The following is a 22,500-nucleotide window of genomic DNA, read 5'->3' as shown; positions in this document are numbered from 1 at the left end:
AGAGAATGAGGAAAGAATGGAGAACCGATTGGAAGCTATGATGGGGCAAGTCATGGGGATGATGAAAACTATAATGGGTGAAGGTGCAGTCGGAGGAGTGTCCTCAGTTTCGGGTAATGGGTTGATAGTGGATGAGAGAGCTAAGGTTAGTAATAATGGGAAAGGAAGTGATAGTGATTGTGATAGTAATAGTGATAGTGAGATTGAAGATAAGGGAATAAGGCATAGTAAGGATGAATAGAAATGTGATAGGAATCACGAGAAGAAAGGTAAAAGTGATGTGAAGAAAGAGAAGAAAAAGTATCAGGCTGATAGCAAGGACGATCGTGAATGGGTGAAAGTGGCAAGTAAGAAAAGGGCTAGGAAGAGTATGATCAAGGATAGGAGTATGAATGTGGAATTAGATTCCTTATATTCTAGCGAGGAAGTAGGAAAAAAGAAGGAAGGTAGCAGTGATGATAGCAGTGAGAATGAACGTGATGTATGTAAGATTGTGTTTATGAGAGAGGTACCTCGGTGTGAAAGGTTCAATGAGCATAGTAGTATGGATGTATACGTGTTTTTCAAGGAGTATGAGAGGTATTGTCAGGATAAGTATGGGGATAGTAAAAGAGTTTGGGCTAGGGAGTTAGGAGAATATTTGACTGGGTATTTGTTGACGATGTATGGAGTGATAATGAGTGTAGGTGACGTTGATTATGAAAGTGTGAAAAAGAGAATAATTGACCAGGTAAAACGTATGAAAGGGAGTGTTAATTATAAGCGTAAGAATGATTTTGATGAAGCACAGATGAATGCAGGAGAAGTGATATCGATGTATGTATGTAGGGTGGAAACTTTAGCTAGGAAGAAGTATGGGGATGAAGGTATAAATGAGAATAAGGAGTTAATGAAGAAGTTTTTGGCTACTGTACCCGAGATTGTTGCCGAGTTTGTTAATTTGAAACGGAAGGAGAAAATGAGGTGGACTAAAGAAAGATTGACATGGGATAATACTTTAGAGATAGTTGAGGATTACGAGTTGGATAGATGTAAGAAAGAAAGTAAATCTGTGAGTGTAAGAACTGGAATGGAGGAAAGTGTGCCAGAATATGTTAGTTTTAGAGATGCTGTTATGAGAGGACCGATGAGGGTAGCTGATAGTGTAGTAGATAGGAGTGTTAGGGCGAGTAATGTGGGAATACCAGTAAGGACAAATGAAGGGTTTGGGCAAGGGAATCAGGTTTGGAGGGATAGGAGTGCTAGTGCGCCGCAAGGTAGGTCAGGTAGTTGTATCCGTGAAGAGAAGTGTTATAGATGTGGGAAAGTAGGACATAAGAAGAATGAATGTAAATGGGCTCTAGGTGCTTGTTTTGGATGTGGTGAGGTAGGGCATAGAATTAGCGAGTTCAAGAAAGAGAAAGGGGTAAAATGTTATCGGTGTGGTTTGACTGGGCACATAGCGAGTGGATGCGAGAGTAATCGTACAAATATGATTTGCGGCAATTGTGGTAAGGATGGTCATTATGCTAGAGTGTGCCAGGACCCGCGGGGTAAGCGTTCTGAATGTGTTCAAGATGGGCATGTAGCTAGAGTATGTAGGAAGAAGGGATTAAGTCAGACAGGATGTTCGGGAAACTAGAGTGTAAGAAGGTTCAGCTGGGTGAGACCTCGTGTGTGTGTGTAGAAGGAATAGGATCAATGTTCGTGAGAATGGGATGAATAATTGGTTGGAAATGAGTAGGTATAAACCTAGTATACATGAGAAGTTAAGGCTGGAAAATAAAGAATTAGTGTTAGTTGAATATAGGAAAAAGAGGCGTGTGAAAGTTTTAAGTGAGGAAAAATTGCAAGGGAAATTTATAGGTAAAGGTAAGAATCTGAATATGCATGACAAGGGTGTAAATGTACAAGTGAGTGTGGAAGATGAATGTATTAATACAGATGAATCATGGCTGAGTATGAATGATACTTCTAGTGTGTGTGGCTTTTCCTTAGATGATATGAAAGAAAAAATGAATAACACAAGAGTGAGAGATAGAAGAATGATAAGTAGCATGAATGAATCTTTTGCTAAAGTTGAGAATGTTTTTGATGAAATGGATGAACTGTTTACAGAAATGAGTGTAATTTTAGGGCCAGATGAGAACGAGGTATATATGATTGTACATGATATATTAGATGATAGGGATTCAGATAGGAATAGTGTTAATGTAGCGAATGATTGTGATAAGGAAGAAGTGAATGAGAGAGTATATGGAGGCCCAGTTACTCGGAGTAGAGGTCCCGTTCCCGACTGCGACTGGGTAATGAAAAAAATATTGTAAGTTTTGTGTGAGACGGATTTGGCAAAGTAAGGGGGGAGGGATGTGGAGGATTTTTTTTTGTTTTATTTTTATTTTTGTTTTTTGCCAAATCCTAGAGAGAGAGAGAGAGAGAGAGAGAGAGAGAGAGAGAGAGAGAGAGAGAGATAGATAGGTAGTTAGTGTATCGATTGTTTTTGGTGAGAAAGACTGTTGGTATAAATGAGATTGTTTGTTTATGTTTTTAGTTAGGATACGACAGTGGTGAATGTCTTGGGTGAATGCTTATTTTGATTTTGACTGCAGCTAGAGGCTGGTGTGAATGCTGGATTATATTTATTTTTCTTACCAGCGTTGGAAGTGTTTTGTATATTTTAACAGCCGTGATTCCTCCTTTGGAGTGACTAAATTTGTTAGAAACTGGATTTATTGTTGACAACCTGGCCTGTATTACGATTTTGCTTGGACTGTTTTTTGGATTGCTGAACCGATGATGACCTGGCCTTTGAATTAAGGTTGCTGTTGATGATAAAGATGATAAAAATGATGATGATGATGATAATAACAACGACCCCAATCAGGGAAGTAGTGGTGGTAAATTGCCACCCAGTGGAATAGTTGACCACAAAGCGGTGATAGTGGTAGTTTGCCATAAAAGACAGTTTGGCTTTATGTTGAGGACAATGTTGGTGTCCTATAAAATAATCTATACATATTGGTTGTGGTCTATTTTAACTTTAAGTTTGTTAGGGTTTTTTCATTTGAATAGTGTTAATTTTTTTTTTTTTTTGTTATATTTATTAAGTTAAAGATTAATTTTAAGTGTAATTATTTTGGTTGTGGATGTTAAGTGTTTAATTGATTGTGGAAGGGTTTTTTGTATCAATTATTTTAGTTTGTAAGAAATATAGCATTAAGGTCATGTTTTGTTTTCATTTTCCTTCTGTCCAAGAGTCCAGTTGATAACGGAAGGGGAAAGTTTGTTTTGTGGAGACCATTTTCAGTAAGTGTGATTCAGGGTGTGGGGGTTGTCCTTGCAACATCCCGCCACATTATTTTGGCGCCCGAACAGGGACTGCCGAGGTGGGATAGGAAGCTGGACTGTTGGACGAAGGACGGAATTAGGATTAAGGTTGATGAAAAATGGAGGAGCAATTAAGGGCTTTGAAGGAGGAATTGTGGCTGAGTAAGGAGCGTGAGGAGAGGTTGCTAGTAGAGAATGAGAGGTTGAACTGGGAGAATGAGGCGATGCAGAAGGAGCTTAGGGAGTTAAAGGGAACTGTAGAGAGAGTGGAAGAACGTGTTGAGATGAGGATGAAAGAGAATGAGGAACGAATGGAGAACCGATTGGAAGCTATGATGGGGCAAGTCATGGGGATGATGAAAACTATAATGGGTGAAGGTGCAGCCGGAGGAGTGTCCTCAGTTTCGGGTAATGGGTTGATAGTGGATGAGAAGGCTAAGGTTAGTGATAATGGGAAAGAAAGTGATAGTGATAGCAATAGTAATAGTGATAGTGAGATTGAAGATAAGGGAATAAGGCATAGTAAGGATGAACAGAAATGTGATAGGAATCACGAGAAGAAAGGTAAAAGTGATGTGAAGAAAGAGAAGAAAACGTATCAGGCTGATAGCAAGGACGATCGTAAATGGGTGAAAGTGGCCAGTAAGAAAAGGGCTAGGAAGAGTATGATCAAGGATAGGAGTATGACTGTGGAATTAGATTCCTTATATTCTAGCGAGGAAGTAGGTAACAAGAAGGAAGGTAGCAGTGATGATAGCAGTGAGAATGAACGTGATGTGTATAAGACTGTGTTTATGAGAGAGGTACCTCGGTGTGAAAGGTTCAATGAGCATAGCAGTAGGGATGTATACGAATTTTTCAAGGAGTATGAGAGGTATTGTCAGGATAAGTATGGGGATAGTAAAAGAGTTTGGGCTAGGGAGTTAGGAGAATATTTGACTGGGTATTTGTTGACGATGTATGGAGTGATAATGAGTGTAGGTGACGTTGATTATGAAAGTGTGAAAAAGAGAATAATTGAGCAGGTAAAACGTATGAAAGGGAGTGTTAAGTATAAGCGTAAGAATGATTTTGATGAAGCACGGATGAATGCAGGAGAAGCGATATCGATGTATGTATGTAGGTTGGAAACTTTAGCTAGGAAGAAGTATGGGGATGAAGGTATAAATGAGAATAAGGAGTTGATGAAGAAGTTTTTGGCTACTGTACCCAAGATTGTTGCCGAGTTTGTTAATTTGAAACTGAAGGAGAAAATGAGGTGGACGAAAGAAAGATTGACATGGGATGATATTTTAGAGATAGTTGAGGATTACGAGTTGGATAGATGAATGAAAGAAAGTAAATCTGTGAGTGTAAGAACTGGAATGGAGGAAAGTGTGCCAGAATATGTTAGTTTTAGAGATGCTGTTATGAAAGGACCGATGAGGGTAGCTGATAGTGTAGTAGATAGGAGTGTTAGGGCGAGTAATGTGGGAATACCAGTAAGGACAAATGAAGGGTTTAGGCAAGGGAATCAGGTTTGGAGGGATAGGAATGCTAGTACGCCGCAAGGTAGGTCAGGTAGTTGTATCCGTGAAGAGTTGTGTTATAGTTGTGGGAAAGTAGGACATATGAAGATTGAATGTAGATGGGCTCTAGGTGCTTGTTTTGGATGTGGTGAGGAAGGGCATAGAATTAGCGAGTGCAAGAAAGAGATAGGGGTAAAATGTTATCGGTGTGGTTTGACTGGGCACATGGCGAGTGGATGCCGGAGTAATCGTACAAATGTGATTTACGGCAATTGTGGTAAGGATGGTCATTATGCTAGAGTGTGCCAGGACCCGCGGTGTAAGCGTTCTGAATGTGGTCCAGATGGGCATGTAGCTAGAGTATGTAGGAAGAAGGGATTAAGTCAGACAGGATGTTCGGGAAACTAGAGTGTAAGAGGGTTCAGCTGGGTGAGACCTCCTGTGTGTGTGGAAGGAATAGGATCAATGTTCGTGAGAATGGGATGAATAATTGGTTGGAAATGAGTAAGTATGAACCTAGTATACATGAGAAGTTAAGGCTGGAAAATAATGAATTAGTGTTAGTTGAATATAGGAAAAAGAGGCGTGTGAAAGTTTTAAGTGAGGAGAAAGTGTAAGGGAAATTTATTGGTAAAGTTAAGAATCTGAATATGCATGACAAGGGTATAAATGTACAAGTGAGTGTGGAAGATAAATGTATTAATACAGATGAATCATGGCTGAGTATGAATGATACTTCTAGTGTGTGTGGCTTTTCCTTAGATGATATGAAAGAAAAAATGAATAACGCAAGAGTGAGAGATAGAAGAATGATAAGTAGCATGAATGAATCTTTTGCTAAAGTTGAGAATGTTTTTGATGAAATGGTTGAACTGTTTACAGAAATGAGTGTAATTTTAGGGCCAGATGAGATCGAGGTAGATATGATTGTACATGATATATTAGATGATAGGGATTTAGATAGGAATAGTGTTAATGTAGCGAATGATTGTGATAAGGAAGAAGTGAATGAGAGAGTATATGGAGGCCCAGTTACTCGGAGTAGAGGTCCCGTTCCCGACTGCGACTGGATAATGAAAAAAATATTGTAAGTTTTGTGTGAGACGGATTTGGCAAAGTAAGGGGGGAGGGATGTGGAGGAATTATTTTTGTTTTATTTTTATTTTTGTTTTTTGCCAAATCCTGAAAGAGAGAAAGAGAGAGAGAGAGAGAGAGAGAGAGAGAGAGAGAGAGAGAGAGAGAGAGAGAGAGAGAGAGGGGGGTAGTTAGTGTATCGATTGTTTGTGGTGAGAAAGACTGTTGGTATAAATGAGATTGTTTGTTTATGTTTTTAGTTATGTTACGACAGTGGTGAATGTCTTGGGTGAATGCTTATTTTGATTTTGACTGCAGCTAGAGGCTGGTGTGAATGCTGGATTATATTTATTTTTCTTACCAGCGTTGGAGGTGTTTTGTATATTTTAACAGCCGTGATTCCTCCTTTGGAGTGACTAAATTTGTTAGAAACTGGATTTATTGTTGACGACCTGGCCTGTATTACGATTTTGCTTGGACTGTTTTTTGGATTGCTGAACCGATGATGACCTCGCCTTTGAATTAAGGTTGCTGTTGATGATAAAGATGATAAAAATGATGATGATGATGATGATGATGATAATAACAACGACCCCAATCAGGGAAGTAGTGGTGGCAAATTGCCACCCAGTGGAATAGTTGACCACAAAGCGGTGATAGTGGTATTTTGCCCTAAAAGACAGTTTGACTTTATGTTGAGGACAGTGTTGGTATCCTATAAAATAATCTATACATATTGGTTGTGGTCTATTTTAATTTCAAGTTTGTTAGGGTTTTTTCATTTGAATGGTGTTAGGTTTTTTTTTTTGGTATATTTATTAAGTTAAAGATTAATTTTAAGTGTAATTATTTTGGTTGTGGATGTTAAGTGTTTAATTGATTGTGGAAGGGTTTTTTGTATTAATTATTTTAGTTTGTAAGAAATATAGCATTAAGGTCATGTTTTGTTTTCATTTTCCTTCTGTCCAAGAGTCCAGTTGATAACGGAAGGGGAAAGTTTGTTTTGTGGAGACCATTGTCAGTAAGTGTGATTCAGGGTGTGGGGGTTGTCCTTGCAACATCCCGGCACATTATTTTGGCGCCCGAACAGGGACTGCCGAGGTGGGATAGGAAGCTGGACTGTTGGACGAAGGACGGAATTAGGATTAAGGTTGATGAAAAATGGAGGAGCAATTAAGGGTTTTGAAGGAGGAATTGCGGCTGAGTAAGGAGCGTGAGGAGAGGTTGCTAGTAGAGAATGAGAGGTTGAACTGGGAGAATGAGGCGATGCAGAAGGAGCTTAGGGAGTTAAAGGGAACTGTAGAGAGAGTGGAAGAACGTGTTGAGATGAGGATGAAAGAGAATGAGGAACGAATGGAGAACCGATTGGAAGCTATGATGGGGCAAGTCATGGGGATGATGAAAACTATAATGGGTGAAGGTGCAGTCGGAGGAGTGTCCTCAGTTTCGGGTAATGGGTTGATAGTGGATGAGAATGCTAAGGTTAGTGATAATGGGAAAGGAATTGATAGTGATAGTAAGAGTAATAGTGATAGTGAGATTGAAGATAAGGGAATAAGGCATAGTAAGGATGAACAGGAATGTGATAGGAATCACGAGTAGAAAGGTAAAAGTGATGTGAAGAAAGAGAAGAAAACGTATCAGGCTGATAGCAAGGACGATCGTGATTGGGTGAAAGTGGCAAGTAAGAAAAGGGCTAGGAAGAGTATGATCAAGGATAGGAGTATGACTGTGGAATTAGATTCCTTATATTCTAGCGAGGAAGTAGGAAACAAGAAGGAAGGTAGCAGTGATGATAGCAGTGAGAATGAACGTGATGTGTGTAAGACTGTGTTTATGAGAGAGGTACCTCAGTGTGAAAGGTTCATTGAGCATAGCAGTAGGGATGTATACGAGTTTCTCAAGGAGTATGAGAGGTATTGTCAGGATAAGTATGGGGATAGTAAAAGAGTTTGGGCTAGGGAGTTAGGAGAATATTTAACTGGGTATTTGTTGACGATGTATGGAGTGATAATGAGTGTAGGTGACGTTGATTATGAAAGTGTGAAAAAGAGAATAATTGAGCAGGTAAAACGTATGAAAAGGGAGTGTTAAGTATAAGCGTAAGAATGATTTTGATGAAGCACGGATGAATGCAGGAGAAGCGATATCGATGTATGTATGTAGGTTGGAAACTTTAGCTAGGAAGAAGTATGGGGATGAAGGTATAAATGAGAATAAGGAGTTGATGAAGAAGTTTTTGGCTACTGTACCCAAGATTGTTGCCGAGTTTGTTAATTTGAAACGGAAGGAGAAAATGAGGTGGACGAAAGAAAGATTGACATGGGATGAAATTTTAGAGATAGTTGAGGATTACGAGTTGGATAGATGTATGAAAGAAAGTAAATCTGTGAGTGTAAGAACTGGAATGGAGGAAAGTGTGCCAGAATGTGGTAGTTTTAGAGATGCTGTTATGAGAGGACCGATGAGGGTAGCTGATAGTGTAGTAGATAGGAGTGTTAGGGCGAGTAATGTGGGAATACATGTAAGGACAAATGAATGGTTTAGGCAAGGGAATCAGGTTTGGAGGGATAGGAGTGCTAGTACGCCGCAAATTAGGTCAGGTAGTTGTATCCGTGAAGAGATGTGTTATAGTTGTGGGAAAGTAGGCTTCATGTTGAGGACAGTGTTGGTGTCCTATAAAATAATCTATACATATTGGTTGTGGTCTATTTTAACTTTAAGTTTGTTAGGGTTTTTTCATTTGAATGGTGTTAGGTTTTTTTTTTTTTTTGGTATATTTATTAAGTTAAAGATTAATTTTAGGTGTAATTATTTTGGTTGTGGATGTTAAGTGTTTAATTGATTGTGGAAGGGTTTTTTGTATCAATTATTTTAGTTTGTAAGAAATATATCATTAAAGTCATGTTTTGTTTTCATTTTCCTTCTGTCCAAGAGTCCAGTTGATAACGGAAGGGGAAAGTTTGTTTTGTGGAGACCATTGTCAGTAAGTGTGATTCAGGGTGTGGGGGTTGTCCTTGCAACATCCCGCCACATTATTTTGGCGCCCAAACAGGGACTGCCGAGGTGGGATAGGAAGCTGGACTGTTGGACGAAGGACGGAATTAGGATTAAGGTTGATGAAAAATGGAGGAGCAATTAAGGGTTTTGAAGGAGGAATTGCGGCTGAGTAAGGAGCGCGAGGAGAGGTTGCTAGTAGAGAATGAGAGGTTGAACTGGGAGAATGAGGCGATGCAGAAGGAGCTTAGGGAGTTAAAGGGAACTGTAGAGAAAGTGGAAGAACGTGTTGAGATGAGGATGAAAGAGAATGAGGAACGAATGGAGAACCGATTGGAAGCTATGATGGGGCAAGTCATGGGGATGATGAAAACTATAATGGGTGAAGGTGCAGTCGGAGGAGTGTCCTCAGTTTCGGGTAATGGGTTGATAGTGGATGAGAAGGCTAAGGTTAGTGATAATGGGAAAGGAAGTGATAGTGATAGCAATAGTAATAGTGATAGTGAGATTGAAGATAAGAGAATAAGGCATAGTAAGGATGAACAGAAATGTGATAGTAATCACGAGAAGAAAGGTAAAAGTGATGTGAAGAAAGAGAAGAAAACGTATCAGGCTGATAGCAAGGACGATCGTAAATGGGTGAAAGTGGCAAGTAAGAAAAGGGCTAGGAAGAGTATGATCAAGGATAGGAGTATGACTGTGGAATTAGATTCCTTATATTCTAGCGAGGAAGTAGGAAACAAGAAGGAAGGTAGCAGTGATGATAGCAGTGAGAATGAACGTGATGTGTGTAAGACTGTGTTTATGAGAGAGGTACCTCGGTGTGAAAGGTTCAATGAGCATAGCAGTAGGGATGTATACAAGTTTTTCAAGGAGTATGAGAGGTATTGTCAGGATAAGTATGGGGATAGTAAAAGAGTTTGGGCTAGGGAGTTAGGAGAATATTTGACTGGGTATTTGTTGACGATGTATGGAGTGATAATGAGTGTAGGTGACGTTGATTATGAAAGTGTGAAAAAGAGAATAATTGAGCAGGTAAAACGTATGAAAGGGAGTGTTAAGTATAAGCGTAAGAATGATTTTGATGAAGCACGGATGAATGCAGGAGAAGCGATATCGATGTATGTATGTAGGTTGGAAACTTTAGCTAGGAAGAAGTATGGGGATGAAGGTATAAATGAGAATAAGGAGTTGATGAAGAAGTTTTTGGCTACTGTACCCAAGATTGTTGCCGAGTTTGTTAATTTGAAACGGAAGGAGAAAATGAGGTGGACGAAAGAAAGATTGACATGGGATGATATTTTAGAGATAGTTGAGGATTACGAGTTGGATAGATGAATGAAAGAAAGTAAATCTGTGAGTGTAAGAACTGGAATGGAGGAAAGTGTGCCAGAATATGTTAGTTTTAGAGATGCTGTTATGAGAGTACCGATGAGGGTAGCTGATAGTGTAGTAGATAGGAGTGTTAGGGCGAGTAATGTGGGAATACCTGTAAGGACAAATGAATGGTTTAGGCAAGGGAATCAGGTTTGGAGAGATAGGAGTGCTAGTACGCCGCAAGTTAGGTCAGGTAGTCGTATCCGTGAAGAGATGTGTTATAGTTGTGTGAAAGTAGGACATAAGAAGAATGAATGTAAATGGGCTCTAGGTGCTTGTTTTGGATGTGGTGAGGTAGGGCATAGAATAAGCGAGTGCAAGAAAGAGATAGGGGTAAAATGTTATCGGTGTGGTTTGACTGGGCACATGGCGAGTGGATGCCGGAGTAATCGTACAAATGTGATTTGTGGCAATTGTGGTAAGGATGGTCATTATGCTAGAGTGTGCCAGGACCCGCGGGGTAAGCGTCCTGAATGTGGTCCAGATGGGCATGTAGCTAGAGTATGTAGGAAGAAAGGAGAAAGTGCAAGGGAAATTTATAGGTAAAGGTAAGAATCTGAATATGCATGACAAGGGTGTAAATGTACAAGTGAGTGTGGAAGATGAATGTATTAATACAGATGAATCATGGCTGAGTATGAATGATACTTATAGTGTGTGTGGCTTTTCCTTAGATGATATGAAAGAAAAAATGAATAACGCAAGAGTGAGAGATAGAAGAATGATAAGTAGCATGAATGAATCTATTGCTAAAGTTGAGAAGGTTTTTGATGAAATGGATGAACTGTTTACAGAAATGAGTGTAATTTTAGGGCCAGATGAGAACGAGGTAGATATGATTGTACATGATATATTAGATGATAGGGATTCAGATAGGAATAGTGTTAATGTAGCGAATGATTGTGATAAGGAAGAAGTGAATGAGAGAGTATATGGAGGCCCAGTTACTCGGAGTAGAGGTCCCGTTCCCGACTGCGACTGGGTAATGAAAAAAATATTGTAAGTTTTGTGTGAGACGGATTTGGCAAAGTAATGGGGGAGGGATTTGGAGGATTTATTTTTGTTTTATTTTTATTTTTGTTTTTTGCCAAATCCTAGAGAGAGAGAGAGAGAGAGAGAGAGAGAGAGAGAGAGAGAGAGAGAGAGAGAGAGAGAGAGAGAGAGAGAGAGATATATAGGTAGTTAGTGTATCGATTGTTTTTGGTGAGAAAGACTGTTGGTATAAATGAGATTGTTTGTTCATGTTTTTAGTTAGGTTACGACAGTGGTGAATGTCTTGGGTGAATGCTTATTTTGATTTTGACTGCAGCTAGAGGCTGGTGTGAATGCTGGATTATATTTATTTTTCTTACCAGCGTTGGAAGTGTTTTGTATATTTTAACAGCCGTGATTCCTCCTTTGGAGTGACTAAATTTGTTAGAAACTGGATTTATTGTTGACGACCTAGCCTGTATTACGATTTTGCTTGGACGGTTTTTTGGATTGCTGAACCCATGATGACCTGGCCTTTGAAATAAGGTTGCTGTTGATGATAAAGATGATAAAAATGATGATGATGATAATGATGATAATAACAACGACCTCAATCAGGGAAGTAGTGGTGGCAAATTGCCACCCAGTGAAATAGTTGACCACAAAGCGGTGATAGTGGTAGTTTGCCATAAAAGACAGTTTGGCTTCATGTTGAGGACAGTGTTGGTGTCCTATAAAATAATCTATACATATTGGTTGTGGTCTATTTTAACTTTAAGTTTGTTAGGGTTTTTTCATTTGAATGGTGTTAGGTTTTTTTTTTGGTATATTTATTGAGTTAAAGATTAATTTTAAGTGTAATTATTTTGGTTGTGGATGTTAAGTGTTTAATTGATTGTGGAAGGGTTTTTTGTATCAATTATTTTAGTTTGTAAGAAATATAGCATTAAGGTCATGTTTTGTTTTAATTTTCCTTCTGTCCAAGAGTCCAGTTGATAACGGAAGGGGAAAGTTTGTTTTGTGGAGACCATTTTCAGTAAGTGTGATTCAGGGTGTGGGGGTTGTCCTTGCAACATCCCGCCACATTATTTTGGCGCCCGAACAGGGACTGCCGAGGTGGGATAGGAAGCTGGACTGTTGGACGAAGGACGGAATTAGGATTAAGGTTGATGAAAAATGGAGGAGCAATTAAGGGCTTTGAAGGAGGAATTGTGGCTGAGTAAGGAGTGTGAGGAGAGGTTGCTAGTAGAGAATGAGAGGTTGAACTGGGAGAATGAGGCGATGCAGAAGGAGCTTAGGGAGTTAAAGGGAACTGTAGAGAGAGTGGAAGAACGTGTTGAGATGAGGATGAAAGAGAATGAGGAACGAATGGAGAACCGATTGGAAGCTATGATGGGGCAAGTCATGGGGATGATGAAAACTATAATGGGTGAAGGTGCAGCCGGAGGAGTGTCCTCAGTTTCGGGTAATGGGTTGATAGTGGATGAGAAGGCTAAGGTTAGTGATAATGGGAAAGGAAGTGATAGTGATAGCAATAGTAATAGTGATAGTGAGATTGAAGATAAGGGAATAAGGCATAGTAAGGATGAACAGAAATGTGATAGGAATCACGAGAAGAAAGGTAAAACTGATGTGAAGAAAGAGAAGAAAACGTATCAGGCTGATAGCAAGGACGATCGTAAATGGGTGAAAGTAGCCAGTAAGAAAAGGGCTAGGAAGAGTATGATCAAGGATAGCAGTATGACTGTGGAATTAGATTCCTTATATTCTAGCGAGGAAGTAGGTAACAAGAAGGAAGGTAGCAGTGATGATAGCAGAGAGAATGAACGTGATGTGTATAAGACTGTGTTTATGAGAGAGGTACCTCGGTGTGAAAGGTTCAATGAGCATAGCAGTAGGGATGTATACGAATTTTTCAAGGAGTATGAGAGGTATTGTCAGGATAAGTATGGGGATAGTAAAAGAGTTTGGGCTAGGGAGTTAGGAGAATATTTGACTGGGTATTTGTTGACGATGTATGGAGTGATAATGAGTGTAGGTGAGGTTGATTATGAAAGTGTGAAAAAGAGAATAATTGAGCAGGTAAAACGTATGAAAGGGAGTGTTAAGTATAAGCGTAAGAATGATTTTGATGAAGCACGGATGAATACAGGAGAAGCGATATCGATGTATGTATGTAGGTTGGAAACTTTAGCTAGGAAGAAGTATGGGGATGAAGGTATAAATGAGAATAAGGAGTTGATGAAGAAGTTTTTGGCTACTGTACCCAAGATTGTTGCCGAGTTTGTTAATTTGAAACGGAAGGAGAAAATGAGGTGGACGAAAGAAAGATTGACATGGGATGATATTTTAGAGATAGTTGAGGATTACGAGTTGGATAGATGTATGAAAGAAAGTAAATCTGTGAGTGTAAGAACTGGAATGGAGGAAAGTGTGCCAGAATATGTTAGTTTTAGAGATGCTGTTATGAAAGGACCGATGAGGGTAGCTGATAGTGTAGTAAATAGGAGTGTTAGGGCGAGTAATGTGGGAATACCAGTAAGGACAAATGAAGGGTTTAGGCAAGGGAATCAGGTTTGGAGGGATAGGAATGCTAGTACGCCGCAAGGTAGGTCAGGTAGTTGTATCCGTGAAGAGTTGTGTTATAGTTGTGGGAAAGTAGGACATATGAAGATTGAATGTAGATGGGCTCTAGGTGCTTGTTTTGGATGTGGTGAGGAAGGGCATAGAATTAGCGAGTGCAAGAAAGAGATAGGGGTAAAATGTTATCGGTGTGGTTTGACTAGGCACATGGCGAGTGGATGCCGGAGTAATCGTACAAATGTGATTTACGGCAATTGTGGTAAGGATGGTCATTATGCTAGAGTGTGCCAGGACCCGCGGTGTAAGCGTTCTGAATGTGGTCCAGATGGGCATGTAGCTAGAGTATGTAGGAAGAAGGGATTAAGTCAGACAGGATGTTCGGGAAACTAGAGTGTAAGAGGGTTCAGCTGGGTGAGACCTCCTGTGTGTGTGGAAGGAATAGGATCAATGTTCGTGAGAATGGGATGAATAATTGGTTGGAAATGAGTAAGTATGAACCTAGTATACATGAGAAGTTAAGGCTGGAAAATAAAGAATTAGTGTTAGTTGAATATAGGAAAAAGAGGCGTGTGAAAGTTTTAAGTGAGGAGAAAGTGTAAGGGAAATTTATTGGTAAAGTTAAGAATCTGAATATGCATGACAAGGGTATAAATGTACAAGTGAGTGTGGAAGATAAATGTATTAATACAGATGAATCATGGCTGAGTATGAATGATACTTCTAGTGTGTGTGGCTTTTCCTTAGATGATATGAAAGAAAAAATGAATAACGCAAGAGTGAGAGATAGAAGAATGATAAGTAGCATGAATGAATCTTTTGCTAAAGTTGAGAATGTTTTTGATGAAATGGTTGAACTGTTTACAGAAATGAGTGTAATTTTAGGGCCAGATGAGATCGAGGTAGATATGATTGTACATGATATATTAGATGATAGGGATTTAGATAGGAATAGTGTTAATGTAGCGAATGATTGTGATAAGGAAGAAGTGAATGAGAGAGTATATGGAGGCCCAGTTACTCGGAGTAGAGGTCCCGTTCCCGACTGCGACTGGGTAATGAAAAAAATATTGTAAGTTTTGTGTGAGACGGATTTGGCAAAGTAAGGGGGGAGGGATGTGGAGGAATTATTTTTGTTTTATTTTTATTTTTGTTTTTTGCCAAATCCTGAAAGAGAGAAAGAGAGAGAGAGAGAGAGAGAGAGAGAGAGAGAGAGAGAGAGAGAGAGAGAGAGAGAGAGATAGAGAGAGAGAGAGAGAGAGAGAGAGGGGGTAGTTAGAGTATCGATTGTTTGTGGTGAGAAAGACTGTTGGTATAAATGAGATTGTTTGTTTATGTTTTTAGTTAGGTTACGACAGTGGTGAATGTCTTGGGTGAATGCTTATTTTGATTTTGACTGCAGCTAGAGGCTGGTGTGAATGCTGGATTATATTTATTTTTCTTACCAGCGTTGGAGGTGTTTTGTATATTTTAACAGCCGTGATTCCTACTTTGGAGTGACTAAATTTGTTAGAAACTGGATTTATTGTTGACGACCTGGCCTGTATTACGATTTTGCTTGGACTGTTTTTTGGATTGCTGAACCGATGATGACCTCGCCTTTGAATTAAGGTTGCTGTTGATGATAAAGATGATAAAAATGATGATGATGATGATGATGATAATAACAACGACCCCAATCAGGGAAGTAGTGGTGGCAAATTGCCACCCAGTGGAATAGTTGACCACAAAGCGGTGATAGTGGTATTTTGCCCTAAAAGACAGTTTGACTTTATGTTGAGGACAGTGTTGGTATCCTATAAAATAATCTATACATATTGGTTGTGGTCTATTTTAATTTTAAGTTTGTTAGGGTTTTTTCATTTGAATGGTGTTAGGTTTGTTTTTTTTGGTATATTTATTAAGTTAAAGATTAATTTTAAGTGTAATTATTTTGGTTGTGGATGTTAAGTGTTTAATTGATTGTGGAAGGGTTTTTTGTATTAATTATTTTAGTTTGTAAGAAATATAGCATTAAGGTCATGTTTTGTTTTCATTTTCCTTCTGTCCAAGAGTCCAGTTGATAACGGAAGGGGAAAGTTTGTTTTGTGGAGACCATTGTCAGTAAGTGTGATTCAGGGTGTGGGGGTTGTCCTTGCAACATCCCGCCACATTATTTTGGCGCCCGAACAGGGACTGCCGAGGTGGGATAGGAAGCTGGACTGATGGACGAAGGACGGAATTAGGATTAAGGTTGATGAAAAATGGAGGAGCAATTAAGGGTTTTGAAGGAGGAATTGCGGCTGAGTAAGGAGCATGAGGAGAGGTTGCTAGTAGAGAATGAGAGGTTGAACTGGGAGAATGAGGCGATGCAGAAGGAGCTTAGGGAGTTAAAGGGAACTGTAGAGAGAGTGGAAGAACGTGTTGAGATGAGGATGAAAGAGAATGAGGAACGAATGGAGAACCGATTGGAAGCTATGATGGGGCAAGTCATGGGGATGATGAAAACTATAATGGGTGAAGGTGCAGTCGGAGGAGTGTCCTCAGTTTCGGGTAATGGGTTGATAGTGGATGAGAATGCTAAGGTTAGTGATAATGGGAAAGGAATTGATAGTGATAGTAAGAGTAATAGTGATAGTGAGATTGAAGATAAGGGAATAAGGCATAGTAAGGATGAACAGGAATGTGATAGGAATCACGAGAAGAAAGGTAAAAGTGATGTGAAGAAAGAGAAGAAAACGTATCAGGCTGATAGCAAGGACGATCGTGATTGGGTGAAAGTGGCAAGTAAGAAAAGGGCTAGGAAGAGTATGATCAAGGATAGGAGTATGACTGTGGAATTAGATTCCTTATATTCTAGCGAGGAAGTAGGAAACAAGAAGGAAGGTAGCAGTGATGATAGCAGTGAGAATGAACGTGATGTGTGTAAGACTGTGTTTATGAGAGAGGTACCTCGGTGTGAAAGGTTCATTGAGCATAGCAGTAGGGATGTATACGAGTTTCTCAAGGAGTATGAGAGGTATTGTCAGGATAAGTATGGGGATAGTAAAAGAGTTTGGGCTAGGGAGTTAGGAGAATATTTAACTGGGTATTTGTTGACGATGTATGGAGTGATAATGAGTGTAGGTGACGTTGATTATGAAAGTGTGAAAAAGAGAATAATTGAGCAGGTAAAACGTATGAAAAGGGAGTGTTAAGTATAAGCGTAAGAATGATTTTGATGAAGCACGGATGAATGCAGGAGAAGCGATATCGATGTATGTATGTAGGTTGGAAACTTTAGCTAGGAAGAAGTATGGGGATGAAGGTATAAATGAGAATAAGGAGTTGATGAAGAAGTTTTTGGCTACTGTACCCAAGATTGTTGCCGAGTTTGTTAATTTGAAACGGAAGGAGAAAATGAGGTGGACGAAAGAAAGATTGACATGGGATGAAATTTTAGAGATAGTTGAGGATTACGAGTTGGATAGATGTATGAAAGAAAGTAAATCTGTGAGTGTAAGAACTGGAATGGAGGAAAGTGTGCCAGAATGTGGTAGTTTTAGAGATGCTGTTATGAGAGGACCGATGAGGGTAGCTGATAGTGTAGTAGATAGGAGTGTTAGGGCGAGTAATGTGGGAATACATGTAAGGACAAATGAATGGTTTAGGCAAGGGAATCAGGTTTGGAGGGATAGGAGTGCTAGTACGCCGCAAATTAGGTCAGGTAGTTGTATCCGTGAAGAGATGTGTTATAGTTGTGGGAAAGTAGGACATAAGAAGAATGAATGTAGATGGGCTCTAGGTGCTTGTTTTGGATGTGGTGAGGTAGGGCATGGAATTAGCGAGTGCAAGAAAGAGAAAGGGGTAAAATGTTATCGGTGTGGTTTGACTGGGCACATAGCGAGTGGATGCCAGAGTAATCGTACAAATGTGATTTGCGGCAACTGTGTTAAGGATGGTCATTATGCTAGAGTGTGCCAGGAGCCGCTGGGTAAGCGTTCTGAATGTGGTGCAGATGGGCATGAAGCTAGAGTATGTAGGAAGAAGGGATTAAGTCAGACAGGATGTTCGGGAAACTAGAGTGTAAGAGGGTTCAGCTGGGTGAGACCTCGTGTGTGTGTAGAAGGAATAGGATCAATGTTCGTGAGAATGGGATGAATAATTGGTTGGAAATGAGTAAGTATAAACCTAGTATACATGAGAAGTTAGGGCTGGAAAATAAAGAATTAGTGTTAGTTGAATATAGGAAAAAGAGGCGTTTGAAAGTTTTAAGTGAGGAGAAAGTGCAAGGGAAATTTATAGGTAAAGGTAAGAATCTGAATATGCATGACAAGGGTGTAAATGTACAAGTGAGTGTGGAAGATGAATGTATTAATACAGATGAATCATGGCTGAGTATGAATGATACTTATAGTGTGTGTGGCTTTTCCTTAGATGATATGAAAGAAAAAATGAATAACGCAAGAGTGAGAGATAGAAGAATGATAAGTAGCATGAATGAATCTATTGCTAAAGTTGAGAAGGTTTTTGATGAAATGGATGAACTGTTTACAGAAATGAGTGTAATTTTAGGGCCAGATGAGAACGAGGTAGATATGATTGTACATGATATATTAGATGATAGGGATTCAGATAGGAATAGTGTTAATGTAGCGAATGATTGTGATAAGGAAGAAGTGAATGAGAGAGTATATGGAGGCCCAGTTACTCGGAGTAGAGGTCCCGTTCCCGACTGCGACTGGGTAATGAAAAAAATATTGTAAGTTTTGTGTGAGACGGATTTGGCAAAGTAATGGGGGAGGGATTTGGAGGATTTATTTTTGTTTTATTTTTATTTTTGTTTTTTGCCAAATCCTAAGAGAGAGAGAGAGAGAGAGAGAGAGAGAGAGAGAAAGAGAGAGAGAGAGAGAGAGAGAGAGATAGATAGGTAGTTAGTGTATCGATTGTTTTTGGTGAGAAAGACTGTTGGTATAAATGAGATTGTTTGTTCATGTTTTTAGTTAGGTTACGACAGTGGTGAATGTCTTGGGTGAATGCTTATTTTGATTTTGACTGCAGCTAGAGGCTGGTGTGAATGCTGGATTATATTTATTTTTCTTACCAGCGTTGGAAGTGTTTTGTATATTTTAACAGCCGTGATTCCTCCTTTGGAGTGACTAAATTTGTTAGAAACTGGATTTATTGTTGACGACCTAGCCTGTATTACGATTTTGCTTGGACGGTTTTTTGGATTGCTGAACCCATGATGACCTGGCCTTTGAAATAAGGTTGCTGTTGATGATAAAGATGATAAAAATAATGATGATGATAATGATGATAATAACAACGACCTCAATCAGGGAAGTAGTGGTGGCAAATTGCCACCCAGTGGAATAGTTGACCACAAAGCGGTGATAGTGGTAGTTTGCCATAAAAGACAGTTTGGCTTCATGTTGAGGACAGTGTTGGTGTCCTATAAAATAATCTATACATATTGGTTGTGGTCTATTTTAACTTTAAGTTTGTTAGGGTTTTTTCATTTGAATGGTGTTAGGTTTTTTTTTTTTTGGTATATTTATTAAGTTAAAGATTAATTTTAGGTGTAATTATTTTGGTTGTGGATGTTAAGTGTTTAATTGATTGTGGAAGGGTTTTTTGTATCAATTATTTTAGTTTGTAAGAAATATATCATTAAGGTCATGTTTTGTTTTCATTTTCCTTCTGTCCAAGAGTCCAGTTGATAACGGAAGGGGAAAGTTTTTTTTGTGGAGACCATTGTCAGTAAGTGTGATTCAGGGTGTGGGGGTTGTCCTTGCAACATCCCGCCACATTATTTTGGCGCCCGAACAGGGACTGCCGAGGTGGGATAGGAAGCTGGACTCTTGGACGAAGGACGGAATTAGGATTAAGGTTGATGAAAAATGGAGGAGCAATTAAGGGTTTTGAAGGAGGAATTGCGGCTGAGTAAGGAGCGCGAGGAGAGGTTGCTAGTAGAGAATGAGAGGTTGAACTGGGAGAATGAGGCGATGCAGAAGGAGCTTAGGGAGTTAAAGGGAACTGTAGAGAAAGTGGAAGAACGTGTTGAGATGAGGATGAAAGAGAATGAGGAACGAATGGAGAACCGATTGGAAGCTATGATGGGGCAAGTCATGGGGATGATGAAAACTATAATGGGTGAAGGTGCAGTCGGAGGAGTGTCCTCAGTTTCGGGTAATGGGTTGATAGTGGATGAGAAGGCTAAGGTTAGTGATAATGGGAAAGGAAGTGATAGTGATAGCAATAGTAATAGTGATAGTGAGATTGAAGATAAGGGAATAAGGCATAGTAAGGATGAACAGAAATGTGATAGGAATCACGAGAAGAAAGGTAAAAGTGATGTGAAGAAAGAGAAGAAAACGTATCAGGCTGATAGCAAGGACGATCGTAAATGGGTGAAAGTGGCAAGTAAGAAAAGGGCTAGGAAGAGTATGATCAAGGATAGGAGTATGACTGTGGAATTAGATTCCTTATATTCTAGCGAGGAAGTAGGAAACAAGAAGGAAGGTAGCAGTGATGATAGCAGTGAGAATGAACGTGATGTGTGTAAGACTGTGTTTATGAGAGAGGTACCTCGGTGTGAAAGGTTCAATGAGCATAGCAGTAGGGATGTATACAAGTTTTTCAAGGAGTATGAGAGGTATTGTCAGGATAAGTATGGGGATAGTAAAAGAGTTTGGGCTAGGGAGTTAGGAGAATATTTGACTGGGTATTTGTTGACGATGTATGGAGTGATAATGAGTGTAGGTGACGTTGATTATGAAAGTGTGAAAAAGAGAATAATTGAGCAGGTAAAACGTATGAAAGGGAGTGTTAAGTATAAGCGTAAGAATGATTTTGATGAAGCACGGATGAATGCAGGAGAAGCTATATCGATGTATGTATGTAGGTTGGAAACTTTAGCTAGGAAGAAGTATGGGGATGAAGGTATAAATGAGAATAAGGAGTTGATGAAGAAGTTTTTGGCTACTGTACCCAAGATTGTTGCCGAGTTTGTTAATTTGAAACGGAAGGAGAAAATGAGGTGGACGAAAGAAAGATTGACATGGGATGATATTTTAGAGATAGTTGAGGATTACGAGTTGGATAGATGAATGAAAGAAAGTAAATCTGTGAGTGTAAGAACTGGAATGGAGGAAAGTGTGCCAGAATATGTTAGTTTTAGAGATGCTGTTATGAGAGTACCGATGAGGGTAGCTGATAGTGTAGTAGATAGGAGTGTTAGGGCGAGTAATGTGGGAATACCTGTAAGGACAAATGCATGGTTTAGGCAAGGGAATCAGGTTTGGAGAGATAGGAGTGCTAGTACGCCGCAAGTTAGGTCAGGTAGTCGTATCCGTGAAGAGATGTGTTATAGTTGTGGGAAAGTAGGACATAAGAAGAATGAATGTAAATGGGCTCTAGGTGCTTGTTTTGGATGTGGTGAGGTAGGGCATAGAATTAGCGAGTGCAAGAAAGAGATAGGGGTAAAATGTTATCGGTGTGGTTTGACTGGGCACATGGCGAGTGGATGCCGGAGTAATCGTACAAATGTGATTTGTGGCAATTGTGGTAAGGATGGTCATTATGCTAGAGTGTACCAGAACCCGCGGGGTAAGCGTTCTGAATGTGGTCCAGATGGGCATGTAGCTAGAGTATGTAGGAAGAAGGGATTAAGTCAGACAGGATGTTAGGGAAAATAGAGTGTAAGAGGGTTCAGCTGGGTGAGACCTCCTGTGTGTGTGGAAGGAATAGGATCAATGTTCGTGAGAATGGGATGAATAATTTGTTGGAAATGAGTAAGTATGAACCTAGTATACATGAGAAGTTAGGACTGGAAAATAAAGAATTAGTGTTAGTTGAATATAGGAAAAAGAGGCGTGTGAAAGTTTTAAGTGAGGAAAAAGTGTAAGGGAAATTTATAGGTAAAGGTAAGAATCTGAATATGCATGACAATGTAAATGTACAAGTGAGTGTGGAAGATAAATGTATTAACACAGATGAATCATGGCTGAGTATGAATGATACTTCTAGTGTGTGTGGCTTTTCCTTAGATGATATGAAAGAAAAAATGAATAACGCAAGAGTGAGAGATAGAAGAATGATAAGTAGCATGAATGAATCTATTACTAAAGTTGAGAATGTTTTTGATGAAATGGTTGAACTGTTTACAGAAATGAGTGTAATTTTAGGGCCAGATGAGATCGAGGTAGATATGATTGTACATGATATATTAGATGATAGGGATTTAGATAGGAATAGTGTTAATGTAGCGAATGATTGTGATGAGGAAGAAGTGAATGAGAGAGTATATGGAGGCCCAGTTACTCGGAGTAGAGGTCCCGTTCCCGACTGCGACTGGGTAATGAAAAAAATATTGTAAGTTTTGTGTGAGACGGATTTGGCAAAGTAAGGGGGGAGGGATGTGGAGGATTTATTTTTGTTTTATTTTCTTTTTGTTTTTTGCCAAATCCTGAGAGAGAGAGAGAGAGAGAGAGAGAGAGAGAGAGAGAGAGAGAGAGAGAGAGAGAGAGAGAGAGAGAGAGAGGGGTAGTTAGTGTATCGATTGTTTTTGGTGAGAAAGACTGTTGGTATAAATGAGATTGTTTGTTTATGTTTTTAGTTAGGATACGACAGTGGTGAATGTCTTGGGTGAATGCTTATTTTGATTTTGACTGCAGCTAGAGGCTGGTGTGAATGCTGGATTATATTTATTTTTCTTACCAGCGTT

The 22,500-nt window shown here is 39.4% G+C and overlaps 1 protein-coding gene across 1 annotated transcript in view; it reads left to right on the top strand.

The window, feature by feature from the left end:
• Positions 1-73: 73 nt before the first annotated feature.
• Positions 74-22,500, top strand: part of LOC137644466 (protein starmaker-like) — a 33,943-nt gene continuing 11,516 nt past the window's right edge. The window contains exons 1-3 of the mRNA XM_068377441.1: positions 74-222; positions 421-605; positions 16,362-16,580. Of these exons, the coding sequence (XP_068233542.1) occupies positions 74-222; positions 421-605; positions 16,362-16,580 (553 nt within the window). The remainder of the gene's footprint in view (positions 223-420; positions 606-16,361; positions 16,581-22,500) is intronic.

The sequence above is a fragment of the Palaemon carinicauda genome, chromosome 7 (genome assembly GCF_036898095.1).
Source record: "Palaemon carinicauda isolate YSFRI2023 chromosome 7, ASM3689809v2, whole genome shotgun sequence".
Taxonomy (NCBI): Eukaryota; Metazoa; Arthropoda; class Malacostraca; order Decapoda; family Palaemonidae; genus Palaemon; species Palaemon carinicauda.
Note: the sequence above shows the minus strand (reverse complement) of the source record. Positions and strands in the feature narration are given on the sequence as shown.